This window comes from Oncorhynchus gorbuscha, linkage group LG07 (genome assembly GCF_021184085.1).
Source record: "Oncorhynchus gorbuscha isolate QuinsamMale2020 ecotype Even-year linkage group LG07, OgorEven_v1.0, whole genome shotgun sequence".
Taxonomy (NCBI): Eukaryota; Metazoa; Chordata; class Actinopteri; order Salmoniformes; family Salmonidae; genus Oncorhynchus; species Oncorhynchus gorbuscha.
This window is the reverse complement of record NC_060179.1, coordinates 67,864,576-67,879,853: the sequence shown is the minus strand read 5'-3', so window position 1 is coordinate 67,879,853 and position 15,278 is coordinate 67,864,576. Positions and strand designations below refer to the sequence as shown.

General features: G+C 41.0%; 1 protein-coding gene across 2 annotated transcripts in view; it reads left to right on the top strand.

The window, feature by feature from the left end:
• Positions 1 to 15,278, top strand: part of desi2 (desumoylating isopeptidase 2) — a 50,733-nt gene that overhangs the window by 24,279 nt on the left and 11,176 nt on the right. For both annotated transcript variants that reach the window (XM_046357300.1, XM_046357301.1), the window contains exons 2-3: positions 10,942 to 11,014; positions 12,973 to 13,066. In XM_046357300.1, the coding sequence (XP_046213256.1) occupies positions 10,942 to 11,014; positions 12,973 to 13,066 (167 nt within the window). The remainder of the gene's footprint in view (positions 1 to 10,941; positions 11,015 to 12,972; positions 13,067 to 15,278) is intronic.

The following is a 15,278-nucleotide window of genomic DNA, read 5'->3' as shown; positions in this document are numbered from 1 at the left end:
TCCCCTTTGTGTGACCGTAATGCCCCTTTAAAAAATCCATGCCTTATGCGGCCAGTGGCCGTTGTGCCTTTGGGCGGAATATAATAATTATCATTACCTTCTTCCTGAGTGTTGTGTGCTCCGAAGCGCCTCACTCACATGGCTCTCCATCATGTGATTGGGTCTTTCTCACAGGCTATAAGTGAAGACAAGACTCATACGGGACACAACAGCGTGCGTCCTTATCTAATTCCTCTGTCTATATTGGAATAACTGTCCACATTTACTTTGTCTGCCAACAAGATGAGTAAGCCTAACGAACAGCAAAAGCACTAGCCTATGATAATTTACTATCACCCATAGTAAAAAAAAGTCAACCTATTCTATGCGAGAAATAAATATTCCAAACCTAGACTGGGACAGTCTATGCGATAGATCCCAAATTAATACAACCACTAGTATAAAAAAAAATGTTTTACGCAATGAGGCTGACGCAACCTATTAGAATGTTTAGCTTAATATGCTGATAAACTTAGGCTATTTCTTAACATTATAAACCCAGCAAATCACACACGGCAGTAGGCTATAAGCGTGAATGTTCCATTAGTGGATAAACACTTGTCAAAAGATACCGCAAATGCGATTATGCATGTAAATGCTTTTATTATAGTGGTGCATTTTTATGGTAAATTCTTTCCCAAACTTAAAACTCACCCACTGCTTATGTATTCCAGTTAGGCTCTTACACCCCTTGTAAAGCGGAATAATGTGCTTAATTTTAAGATGTTATTTGCCCACTTTAGTTGTGATCCAAACCTTATCAAAACATATGGGCTAGACTACATGAGGAAGCGACTATGATACATTTTTTGGGGATAAAACATGCCATTGTTTCTTGCCTTACATCGGGCTTCATTCACAAGTTCTTAAAATAAAAAATACCTTGCAGGAGCAGCACTATCTAGTGGTCAGAACCTGGGGATATAGGATAGAACATCAATGACACATTTTTCTATAGGGGCAGGACACAATTCACTGAGTGGATTCCTCATGCCTTACTCATTGTTAGAAAAAAGTTAGGTCCAAATTGGATGTTGGGTACTATATTTATTGGATATTATATGAATCCTAAAAAAAAATAGCCAATTTGGGTGCAGTCAATTAGCTTAATTTCTCAGGTCAAATTATATTTCAAGATATAATGTTGCAGGAATGCTAATCTAATCTGTTTCTAACTACAGAAATGGTTTCAGAACAATCTGAGCTGGTGGGTGTCATGGCTTGCAGAAATGACATGGAACGACTACTCTCATTGATCACTAACGTTTTAAAGCTGAGCAATTTGCTCGTGCTCTACGTAGTACAGTCATATCTGACTAAGATCATAACCGAGTCAGAAGTGTGTTTATCCTGTTAAATATAAAACGGGAAAAAATAATCTTCCTTGAGTTTTGTCGGAGTTTACAGTGACGAAAAGAAGTGAACTTCTAACTTCCAAGCTGAGCCGTTGCTACGGATACTCGCAGACCCAGACCCATGAGCAGAGCGCATGCAAAGCCTGCCGTACACAGGGAGCAAGTGACAGAGGAACAGCAAATGGATTTACTGAGGAAATTATGTATGATTTCGGACAGGCCCAGACCTTAAATTTTGAAGTCTCAATCGGACCTGGGTACTAGGGTAGGGCCTGAACACCGCAGTCATGTTTAGGGCTCGGGCTTAAAGTTCATGCCTGTCCAGGGCTCTAGTATGACTCACTGAGATGTCTCTTGTCATTCACTTTATTCAAACCAAATGCCTAGTGGCAGATTTTCTGAAAAAGCAGATTCAAGTTCTCCTTTTGATTTCGAAAGAGAGCTTATCCCTAGCATTTCAAGCATACATTAGACGAGTGACTGAGTCAACCTGCATCTGTATCTCATTTCTGTCTACTTAGCAACTGTGGAAATTGGGAGACGCAATAATAGTATGTTAACCTCAGTGCTAATGTCACAGGGAAAATACAGATATTTTTCAATGCAGATGGAAGTTCTGCAATAATGCTAGCACTCCGAATGAGCCTGTACTCAATTTGCATGACTGAAGATGTCAAGCGGGATGGAAAAGATTATCTAACGGTTCTCAATTTGAAACAAATCTTGATTGGTTTTGCAATGCAAATGCACACTTATGCATGGAAAAACAGCTCTGCCAGTTAGTTTCAAGAGTGCTTCTGTTTATGCATCATTGCTTTTCATGTGCTTATGAGGGAATGGAGAGAATATGTGTAAGTAGGAAAGAACACCCTCTAAAATGGTAGCTTTTCTTTCAAGTAGCCTACTTTCCCCTCTTCTGAGCAGAAGCATCAGTCTGCAGTCGTCACTGTCGTGAAAATTGTATATTAACAACAGGAGACCGTGGGTAGTCTAATAGTCTAGTATCATTGGGAAACATAAATGTATGGGCCCTGGTGACAATATTGTTGGCCTGTTTTCCCAAACGGATGTTTTGGAGGATTGGGGATGTAAATTGAGGATTCCCCATCTTCAATGACACATCAGGCAGCTGCATCAATAATTCAAGAGACACTGGTCCAATCTCAGAGATGGGCTACTCCAGTCCTCAGGGGCCTGATTGGTGTCAAACTTTTTCCCTAGCACCAGTTAACACACCTGACTCCAATAATCAGCTAATCATGATCTTCAGTTTAGAATGCAATTATACTGAACAGAAATATAAACGCAACATGGAAAGTGTCCCATTTTTCATGAGCTGAAATAGATCCCAGAAATGTTCCATATGCACAAAAAGCTTATTTCTCTAAAATGTTGTGCTCAAATGAGTTTACATTCCTGTTAGTGAGCATTTCTCCATCACCAAGATAATCCATCCACGTGACAGGTGTGGAATATCAAGAAGCTGATTAACCATAACCAGCATGATCATTAAACAGGTGCACCTTGTGCTAGGGACAAAAGGCTTCTCTAAAATGTGCAGTTTTGTAACTCAACACAATGCCACGGATGTCTCAAATTCTGAGGGAGTGTGCAATTGGCATATTGACTGCAGGAATGTCCACCAGAGCTGTTGCCAGATAATTGAATGTTCATTTCTCGACCATAATCTGCCTCCAACGTCGTTTTGGAGAATTTGGAAGTATATCCAATTTGGCCCTACAACCGCAAACCATGTGTAACCACTCCAGCCCAGGACCTGCACATCTGTCTTCTTCACCTGCGGGATTGTTTGAAACCAGCCACCCGGACAGCTGATGAAAATAAGGATCAGCTTCCTTGATATGCCACATCTGTCCGGTGGATGGATGAACAAATTTGTGCAAAGAATTTGAGAGAAATAAGATTACTGTGGGTATCAAATTTCTGGGATCTTTTATTTCAGCTCATAAAAATTGCAACCAACACTTCACGTGTTGCATTTTATATTTTAAGTATACACTACCGTTCAAAGTTTGGGATCACGTAGAAATTTCCTTGAAATAAAATTTCTTTTTTTTGTCCATTTAAAATAACATCAAATTGATCAGAAATACAGTGTCGACATTGTTCATGTTGTGAATGACTATTGTAGCTGGAAACGGCTGATTTTTAATGGAATATCTACATAGGCCCATTATCAGCAACTGTGTTCCAATGGCACGTTGTGTTAGCTAATCCAAGTATATAATTTTAAAAGGCTAATTGATCATTAGAAAACCCTTTTGCATTTATGTTAGCACAGCTGAAAACTTGTGCTGATTAAAGAAGCAATAAAACTGGCCTCCTTTAGACTAGTTGAGTATCTGGAGCATCAACATTTGTGGGTTCAATTACAGGCTCAAAATGACCAGAAATCAAATTACGGCTATTTGACAAATTAAGGCTATTCCATGCGAGAAATTGCCAAGACACTGAAGATCTCGTACAACTCTGTGTACTACTCCCTTCATAGAACAGTGCAACCTGGCTCAAACCAGAATAGAAAGGGTGGGAGGCCCCAGTGCACAACTGAGCAGGAGGACAACTGCATTTCTATAACTTCCTAAATATTTTTTCACACTGGTGGGGAGTGCCAAGATGGAGACACGGTGGCTATAACACAGCACCGCTTATCTGTGTGTGTGTGTGTGTGTGTGTGTGTGTGTGTGTGTGTGTGTGTGTGTGTGTGTGTGTGTGTGTGTGTGTGTGTGTGTGTGTGTGTGTGTGTGTGTAAATCATTAGCCCCATCTGGTGCTTTTGGAAATTGTATTTTTTGGTACTATTTAGCTTCGTTAGGCCTGATAAGTTAACAGTGAGCTGGCTTCAGAAAAACAATTTTATGTAATTCTCCAGACATACCTCCTGTTTATTGGGATCTCTCTCTTTCTACACACCATGTGCTTGCTGCTCATAGCAGACAGGGGGAAATTAGGTCTGTGGAGGCCTCTAGCCGATCCAGGGGCCTTTGGCGGGCTACACGAGCAGCAGAGCACGTGTCTGGATGTGGTGGGAGCAAAGTAGACTGCCAAATCAAATCAAATCAAATTTATTTATATAGCCCTTCGTACGTCAGCTGATATCTCAAAGTGCTGTACAGAAACCCAGCCTAAAACCCCAAACAGCAAACAATGCAGGTGTAAAAGCACGGTGGCTAGGAAAAACTCCCTAGAAAGGCCAAAACCTAGGAAGAAACCTAGAGAGGAACCGGGCTATGTGGGGTGGCCAGTCCTCTTCTGGCTGTGCCGGGTAGAGATTATAACAGAACATGACCAAGATGTTCAAATGTTCATAAATGACCAGCATGGTCAAATAATAATAAGGCAGAACAGTTGAAACTGGAGCAGCAGCACAGTCAGGTGGACTGGGGACAGCAAGGAGCCATCATGTCAGGTAGTCCTGGGGCACGGTCCTAGGGCTCAGGTCCTCCGAGAGAGAGAAAGAAAGAGAGAATTAGAGAGAGCATATGTGGGGTGGCCAGTCCTCTTCCGGCTGTGCCGGGTGGAGATTATAACAGAACGTGGCCAAGATGTTCAAATGTTCATAAATGACCAGCATGGTTGAATAATAGTAAGGCAGAACAGTTGAAACTGGAGCAGGAGCATGGCCAGGTGGACTGGGGACAGCAAGGAGTCCTCATGTCAGGTAGTCCTGGGACATGGTCAGAGGACACTGCCAGAGGCCTTGGAGTCACTCCGCACGGACACAGCAGAGGAGCCAGCCGCACAGAGACCAGGGTTGTGTTCCTTAGGGAGAGAACTTTTTTGAAATGGGGAGCTACTATGTGTAGCTCAGTTGGTAGGGTTTGATTCCCATGGGGGACCAGTATGAAAATGTATGCACTCACTCTGGATGAGCGCGTCTGCAAAATGACGTTAATGTACTACCTTGTCCAACAAAATGTTTGCTGTGGTGTGCCCTACTGAACGCAAGCCAAGGGTGGTTGGGAAGAGAGCTAACCTTTTAATAGACCACTGTTCACTGCTAGCCTCTGCATGCACTGTTCTTAAGTACTTGATGTTAGGTATGTTTTAACAGTCCCTTTTCACATGTATGTTACAATGTGTCCAGTCTTAAAGCTACATGCAAGAAATAGGCTTGCCTCTACAGTCTGTTAGCTAGGCGATTTATAACTCTTTCTTATATCTCTGGTTCCTTGCTATTTCACAATCAAATAGTGATGCGTTTTCTCGTTTGCTTCACTACCAGATGTAGGCCTACAGTATGAGCTATGTCTTCTCTATCAGTAGCAGGGAATCTCTTTGGTATCGCTGATCTGTGCTGGATCAGCTCACTCAGCCTAGCTGTGTTTAAGACATCTCCCTGAGTTAATCGGGCTCTTTGCTGCTGCCAAGGTTGTAATGGTGCTGATGGGTGATCGTTTTAATCACCTGGCTAGCCTAGCTTAACACTGCCTTTCGGACAGACCTGGTCAAGCAGATCTTTTCAGTGGTTAAGGCTGAAATTGTTTTTGCACCTACACTTGAAGTCAGAAGTTTACATATACTTAGGTTGGAGTCATTGAAACTAGTTTTTCAACCACTTCACACATTTCTTGTTAACAAACAAAGTTTTGGCAAGTCGGTTAGGACATCTACTGTGTTCATGACACAAGTCATTTTTCCAACAATTGTAAACAGACAGATTATTTCACTTATAATTAACTGTATCACAATTTCAATGGGTCCGAGGTTTACATAGTTGACTGTGCCTTTAAACAGAAAATTATGTCATGGCTTTAGAAGCTTCTGATACGTTAATTGGCATCATTTGAGTGTACCTGTGGATGTATTTCAAGGCCTACCTTCAGACTCAGTGCCTCTTTGCTTGACATCATGGGAAAATCAAAAGAAATCAGCCAAGACCTCAAAAAAAAAATTGCCGAACTCCAAGTCTGGTTCATCCTTCATCTGGTCTGATTAAACAAAAATGGAACTATTTGGCCATAATGACCATCGTTATGTTTGGAGGAAAAGGGGGGAGGCTTGCAAGCCAACGCTCAACATCCCAACCGTGAAGCATGGGGGTGGCAGCATGATGTTGTGGGGGTGCTTTGCTGCAGGGGGTACTGGTGCACTTCACAAAATAGATGGCATCATGAGGGAGGAGAATTATATGGATATATTAAAGCAACATCTCAAGACATCAGTCAGGAAGTTAGAACTTGGTCGCAAATGGGTCTTCCAAATGTATACTTCCAAAGTTGTGGCAAAATGGCTTAAGGACAACAAAGTCAAGGAATTGAAGTGGCCATCAAAGCCCTGACCTCAATCCCATAGAGCATTTGTGGGCAGAACTGAAAAAGCGTGTGTGAGCAAGGAGGCCTACAAACCTGACTCTGTTACACCAGCTCTGTCAGGAGGAATTGGCCAAAATTCACCCAACTTATTGTGGGAGACTTGTGGAAGGTTACGTGAAATGTTTGACCCAAGTTAAACAATTTGAAGGCAATGCTACCAAATACTAATTGAGTGCATGTAAACTTCTGACCCTCTGGGAATGTGATTAAAGAAATAAAAGCTGAAATAAGTAATTATCTATACTATTGTTCTGACATTTCACATTCTTAAAATAACGTGGTGATCCTAACTGACCAAAGATGGAATTTTTACAAATGTCAAGAATTGTGAAACTGAGTTTAAATGTATTTGGCTAAGGTGTATGTAATCTTCCGACTTCAACTGTACCCGTACATTTTCACATTGGTTGGTATTTTGGTCCATTTTTGAATGGAGTTTTTTCGAAAAGTAAACCATGTCAAACTTGATGGAAATATGTTTTCTTTAGTTTATCATACTACTGTTATCAACATTTTGTATGGATTTTAGCCACTATAAAATGGACATGCATCAATAATTTCAAAGCTCACTACAGTGTACATAATTTCAAAGCCCATTTCATAGAGAATGTTACAAACTTGACTACTTAACTTAGACCCAATGACCATCTCTTCAAACTAATTAGACGTTTGGTAGTCTTAATTCCGTGTACTTGTCTTTAACCGCTATTTCCCGAAAGTCACTCTTCCAAAGCATAAACCATTTTTTTTCTCAGATCCAGAATCATATTTATTCACCAAATTTTGTGTGGTTATCATTACATATATTTTCCAGACTTGCCCAAAGGGAATTGTTGATATGTTTTACATTTGTTTTATTCTAGATAACATTTTATTTGTAAAAATGCGCAAAAATGCATTTTACATACACGTCTTGAGTGTTTTACAGATAGAAAGATGAAAAAAGTATTTATCCATAATCTGCTCTGGAAAATTCCGGTTCCGCAGTGTCTTAACAAGTTGAAACAAAATATTTTGGCTGACTGCATCCAGTGTCCAGTTTTTTTTTTTTTTACATTTGTGTGGTAAACCTTTATTTTCAGAATGTAAAAGGCTGCTACTACAATTTCAATAAAGGAAAATGTCTACATTTCAGCTGTTTCCAAAACATTGCTTTGCTATAAATAAATAAAAACATACTAGAAAAGTGTTTGCTCAAGGAGAAAATGTTGTTTACACTGCCCTGCTTAGTTTGGCAACTGTTGGGCGAGTGTCGTGTGCTTCCTCTGGAGGGAGTGGTCTAGCATGACAAGTTTGCAAATTTACATTGCAATAATTTGTGTAGCCGAGGGTATTTTTACGAAAATTCTTAGTCGTCTGAAGACCCTCTTTGTTAGGAAAGAGGCTCCTGTTATTCTTTTGAGGTGTGGTTATGCTATAAAAAACTTTTCATATCGGTATGAATCTTTTTTTCTGGGAGACTGCAGTGAAAGTGGGAGGCAGGAGGCTGCCATTTAATTAGCAGCTGTCAAGCTCTCTCTTCTCTCTGAGTTGTGATGCACGCTGTTAAGGACATGACAATGTGTGTTAGCAGGGGTATGTGCAAGAGTAAGAATGGGGAAAATACAGGCTTATTACAGTAGTCTACGGGTTTTCTGTCAAATAGACAAACGAACATCGCCTTGAATAACTTGAAGGTGAGTAATGGCTTGGACCTGAAAGTGACAGACCGAATCCACTGCAATGACACAGACGGGCTTATAATGTTGTGGCAGTTCTAACGATCCGTCCGTATTTAATCTACAGGGGCGGGCACGACCAGATTGTACAAGTAGATGAAATTATTGTCCACATTGCTCACAGGAGGTTTTAATCAGGGATCTTTTGTCACTTAATTTATGTCCTTCCGCATATGCAGACATGAGCACTGAGCAGACTTTTGGACTTCTGGTAAGGGGGTGTTATGCATTTATGCACGTCTGTGCGTGAGTCCAATTGGTTTCCATGGTTACCTGGGGATAAAGGCGTCTGCATGCTTCCGAGCCGAAACAGTTCATGCATACTCTGATTATACAGAACATTAGGAACACCTTCCTAATATTGAGTTGCATCCCTTTGCCCTCAGAACAGCCTCAATTCGTCTGGACATGTCTTTTACAAGGTGTCGAAAGTGTTCCGCAGGGATGCTGGCCCATGTTGACTCCAATGCCTCCCACAGTTGTTTAAGTTGGCTGGGTGTCCTTTGGGTGGTGGACCATTCTTGAAACACACAGGAGACTGTTGACCTGGCACATACTACCATACCCTGTTCAAAGGCACTTAAATATTTTGTTTTGCCCATGGCACACAATCCATGTCTCAATTGTCTAAAGGCTTAGAAATCCTTCTTTAACCTGTATCCTCCCCTTCATCTTCACTGATTTGAAGTGGATGTAACAAGTGACATCAATAAGGGATCATAGCTTTCATCTGGTCAGTCCGTCATTGAAAGAGCAGGTTCTTCATGTTTTGTATACTCAAAATATAATGTATAGTATGATAACATTTTGTGACGTGTTGGTCTTCGGCAAGGTTTTCTTTCTCCTGTTCATGCGCACATTTTTCCCTGAGGCAAGCTGATGTTCGGTAGCTGAAGTCAACGCACCTTCGTCGGTAATTGGTCAACAGTAGGTATTTTTCATTGAAGTGTTTGTTGTCATTCAACGTGAGACCTGGTTTCATACAAATACCAAACATCTTAGTTAGATGTACAATTGCGCGACTAAGACCTCTGGCATAGTCCTATAACTAATTTTTTTTTAATATATATATTTTTTTAAATCTTTGATTAATTCAGACTTTTGATCCTGGTTACAGCGTCTTAAGAGGGACAAACGGTACTATTGCAACTTTTTTCTCGTTTTTCAAGCGAAGGTCTTTTTAAGGGAGTATCCATGGAACAGATGTTCACTTCGCCCAGTAGAGGTCTGCTAGGAGCAAACCAAACCTAGTATGCAGATGCTTTATTAGGTCACTGGCACTTTGGTTTTCCAATTTTGGCTCTGAGTCAGTCGTTTATGAAGCGCTCCTGTCTGTATGTCAGATCTGAGAGACTGCTTTGTTCAGTGGAAGGACTGATGGTCCAGATGTAGCCTTTCATATTTGACATTTCCCAGGCACATCTCAATTTGAGCTCTGAACAATGTCAGCTATGTAGACTGACTGCATGGGACTCGACCAGAGAAGGAGGATTTTAGTTCATAGAAAACTATGCTCTCCGATTGTGTGCTGTTGGGCAGTGATTTATTGTTGTCTTGTCTTTCATTTAGAATAAGTGGATTGAGAACATGACGTTAGGGCTATAGCCTAACGCGTACTGTATAACCTTACATTACACTAAAATAGCCCAGAAATGTCCTATTCAAAACAAATTATGAGGGAGGTAACATCTATCTTCTGCTTCTCCTCCAGTTGTCTCTCAGCACACTGAGGGCATGTGGAACTCCGGTTGAGTTAACGATCATTAACACGCTCCGTCTTAGACGCCCCTGTTTGCTGGCACATCAGAGCCCCGTGAGGCCTAATAAAATGGTGTTTCGTTCAGTAGAACAGAGCCTTCAACCTCCTTAGATAATGACACTAGCTCTCTTACTGATGGCTCTCTCCATCAACTCGGAGCAGTAGCAGGACTGGGGACCTGGCTGATGAGAACACGGTGGCGCCAGATGCCAATTAAAAAATCAAAATAAAATCTATTTATTGGTAACGTACACAATATGCAGATGTTATCGCAGGTGCAGTGGAACGCTTGTTTCTAGCTCCAACTGTGCAGTAATATCTAGCAATAAAAGGTTAAAAAACACATAATCCAGAAAAATTAAGAAATTAAGAAGTATCTCAACAAGAAATGTTCGAGAATGTAATATAGAATTGGTATGATGAATGTCATCCACATCATACAGGGTCTATCAACCTATCATTATCAAATGCATACATGTATCATTACTGAATAGAGCGAGAATGCACATAGTCTTGCAACAGATGATTTAGTCTTTTGCTCACTGTTCAGGCTGTCAAGCTTGTGTTTTCCACACACTGTCCTTTCATAGAAAAGTGACTTTTACATGTTTTATTCACACCATCTGTTAACCTGTAGTAAACATTTGAAAGAGTCCCCTGTGTATCTGTGTATTACTCATACTTTTCGTCTGGAGGCAGTCGTAATGATAACGGGTGTTTTCGGTTTTCTTTCAGTACTGGATCAACGAGTTCACCACCAATCTGGGAATTGGCGTCTTTCACTCAGGGATCGAGATCTACGGCAGAGGTAAGGAAACCTCCCTGCTGCTATTTAACAGCCCTGGGTGGGGCTGACTGACCAAAGCTCAACCACACAACCAGGCACTCCAGTGAACTGCTGGGCTGTCAGGTGCTGCTGGGTAGAACTCCTCTGTCTGCAAGGCCTCGTCAAGTAGAGAGAGCATTGCGTCCGATACTATGGTACTATTAGTACCTGACATCAGGACTGTAACAGATGGTGGTAGAAATAAAATAAGGATAGAAGTATAAACTTGTAAGAAGAGTTTCAAATTGTTGTAGCTGCTAACTCGTCTTTACTCATAATGCCTACACGTCTCAGACCCCCCCCCCCCCCCCCCAAAATACAAGCCACATCAACCCAACCAGAGGAATCTTTGTTGGCTAATTACCAGCTTCACTACAAACCAGACACACACTTTTGCCATTTTATTGTTTCTGGCTATTTGTTATTCAGGATCAAATGGGTTCTTCCTCTAATAAAAAAAATAGACCCAGCTAAATTACATTGCTATGAGCTGCACTGCAGATATTGCGATTTAGCAAGATTCAAGACTGCTGTCACACACAGAATCTGTGCATTTGCCCACGTTCGTTTCACGGTGTTACAGCGTGGTAGCCAGGGCACCAAAATCGCAGAGAAGTTGAGCCTCACCCTTCACGTTTCACTCTTAATTCTTGCGGGAATTGACCACCTGGTTTACTGTCTGCGTCTGTCATATCTCTGAGTCTATCTTTTTAAAACTGCTTTATTCAAGAATCAGCCTCCCAGTTGCTCTGTCTAGCCTGTGTGTCTTGGAAGATTGGCCTTCAGCCAGGATGTGTTCAGCAGCCACTGCTTTATTGATCAAGAAGGAGAACTGGAATTGTTATTTTAGTTGAAAACACTGGTGGTTCAATCTGTTAAATCAGCGTCTCGCCTGTGGTTTCAACCTCACAGCTCAGCCTATTAAAAGTTGCTTTCATCTATACATTTTAAAAGAAAGCTCTGAGTTTAAATATATCCTCATGGCAACCCCTTCCATTGCATGGTAGGATGGACCTGGGTATTTCTAATGCCTGGCTTGTTTACCCTTAATTGAGCTGATTCAGGGAGACTGACAATCCCAGCAACAGATGGTGTGGATTAGGCACCTAATTATTGCCTTTTACATTACTTTATGAGCAGCGCAAGCTGGCAATTATTTACTGTGTGTCTGTCTTTATGAGAGTGTGAGTTTGCCAAAACTGACACTGTTTATACATTCTGTGAAATGGATGTGCTGTGTGTATCTATGTCATTCATGGAGAAAGTGCATGAGTTATTGTAATTCATCACAAGCGTTCAGATCAGGAGTTAGTAGCAGGCTGGATGAGTACATCAGAGGGGTGGAAACAGGGTCTTTGGAGATCCCCATCCGCTGCATTCATCATGGAGCTGGGAGCTAGACGGACTGATAACGCTCGACACGGATTGATAGAGCTATAAATACCTACCACGTCTGCGACTTGGCTTCCCCAGACTGCCTTAGCCCATCACAACAGACTACAATACTACCCCACCCGCCCTACACTCACCTCAAACACAGCAATTCCATTATTTTACTTTTAGATCTGTGTATGTTGTTGTGAATTGTTAGATATTACTGCACTGATGGAGCTAGGAACACAAGCATTTCGCCACACCGCAATAACATCTGCTAAATATTTGTATACGACCAAAAGTTAGATTTGATCACTGGTCCACAGTCACCTCAAACACAGCAACACCACTGCCACCCGCCCCACAGTCACCACCACCCGCTCCAACTCATCTCAAACAGAGCAACACAGCCCCACACTTACCTCAACACAGTAACACCACCCCACAGCCCTGTTAATTTCCCACCAACCTCTACTAGTACTACTGTTATGTGCTATGAATCTTTGTATAGTGTGTTTGACTTCCTCTGTGTGATCTGATCAATGGCCTGACCTTTGACCTTTCAGAGTTTGCCTATGGAGGACACCCATATCCATTTTCAGGGATATTCGAGATAACGCCAGGGGATGCCACAGAACTCGGGGAGACATTCAAATTCAAGTGAGTATCATGGCTTAAATCGAGGGCACTTAGGGTTTTCTCACTGTATTTTGAAAAACAAGGTATGTTTAGTTCAAATACTTGAGCTAAAACATGAACATCCTTAAACCTGTTTGAAGTGGAACCAGTACTGTTGCTGACGTATATGTTCTTTCTTCACTGCTTGAGATGGATTCTGAACTGGTCATTTCTATTCATATTGGTAAAGTTTATTTTTTCTGTTTAAAGCGGAACATAGGATCACGAGAATACCGTGAAATCACATAGGATTTCTGCTTCAAGCGTCACTGAGGGTCACATGAATAGCTAATGGTTACTGCAGATTTTTTTTCTTCAATTGTTGTGGAGACAACCTGCATGGCCAATTTCTTGTCTTTATCTTGCAATCATTTTGTGACAATAATGCTCCCTAAAATGGTCATCCTTATATACTGCCTTCTTGTAAAGGACACTTTGCCGTGTTGAAGTGTCGAGCCTTTACAGCTATGTTCAATGAAGCACACTGTTACAATGACAGTGATGGAGGTGGAAGAAGAGGAAAATCCCAGCTGGACTGACATAGAATGTTATGAATACACTTGACTGTATAAGAGTACAGAAGAACGTGTGTGTGTGGGGGAGTTAGGGTGTTTCTACAGCGTGTCATTGCAGATGTGCATGCATTCATGCAAGCCCCAAGTTGGTGTCTGGCTACTTTTGATTGTGTGTGCGTGCCTGGTTAAGTCTGTGTGTACTGTATGTGTGAGTGCCTGGTTAAGTCTGTGTGTGGGGCTATATAGCTTGTTTGCATAAGTTATGCTCTAGATCAAATCATTACATTTACATTTAAGTCATTTAGCAGACGCTCTTATCCAGAGCGACTTACAAATTGGTGCATTCACCTTATGACCTCCAGTGGAACAGCCACTTTACAATAGTGCATCTAAATCTTTTAAGGGGGCCGGGGGGTGAGAAGGATTACTTTATCCTATCCTAGGTATTCCTTAAAGAGGTGGGGTTTCAGGTGTCTCCGGAAGCTGTCCTTGCGTCGTGAGGGAGTTTGTTCCACCAAGTTTGACACAAAGTAGTCTGTGATAAATCGCACAATACGTTTCATCTGAGTATTTGTTAGTCAAAATAATCCATACATTATGCTTTTTTTTAACTCAAAAATGAGTTGTATGAGCCCATAAATAGCCATAAATGGCCATAAATAGCAAATAGAAGTATGGTCATCCTTATATACTGCCTTCTTGTAAAGGACACTTTGTAATCAAACTTTATTTGTCACATGAGCCGAAAACAAGTGTAGACCGACCTTACCATGAAATGCTTACTTACAAGCCCTTAACCAACAGTGCAGTTCAAGAAGTGTTTAGAAAATATTTACCAAATAAACTAAAGTAAAAAGTAACACAATAAAATAACAATAACGAGGCTATATACAGGGTGTACCGGTACTGAGCCAATGTGCGGGGGTACAGAACCTATGAACCTCAGCTATCATAGTTGTATCAACTTCAAGTCTGAAATGCATTAATGAAGCCTATGGATAGAGTAGAATATAATAACTCTATTGTGCCAAGGATGCAAGTACCATATACACATACTGTAGTTATTACCACACATGAGATCCCCACATTGTAGCCTGAACATTAAATATATTCACTGATCATGTACTTTTCCTTGGCAAATAAAGGTGCAGTTCAGTAATGAATCTCTGAAAGACATTCTTTTTCAGTCATATCCAATACCAGGTGTATCAAACTCCATTCTTTGAATGATGCTGTGTCTGCATGTATGTATTACAATTATACACTTTGACAGTGTTTACCGCTCCTGGGACATCAATGATTACACATTGTAACTATGCAATAGACTAGAAACATGATTTAAGTAAAGGCTGATTAATAATTCATATATACATTCTGGAAAAAAAATGCATCTAACTCCCTTCATCTGCATTAATCTGAGGACACAGGATAGTATTTTAATGAGATACTTAATTTCAACCAGTGGAGAATGTGCAACGCTTTATTGAAAGTTCATTATCCAGGTGTTATACATACATAATACATGCATTATAATTGTAATATTATATTATAAATACGAGTTCAATCTGTCCATCAATGCACTTATGGTGTGCATTATAAAACGAGAAAGAAAGACGAGGTGGGGAGAGGTGTAGAAGACAGAAAGGGAAAGAGGTAAGAACAGAGGCAGACAGCATATG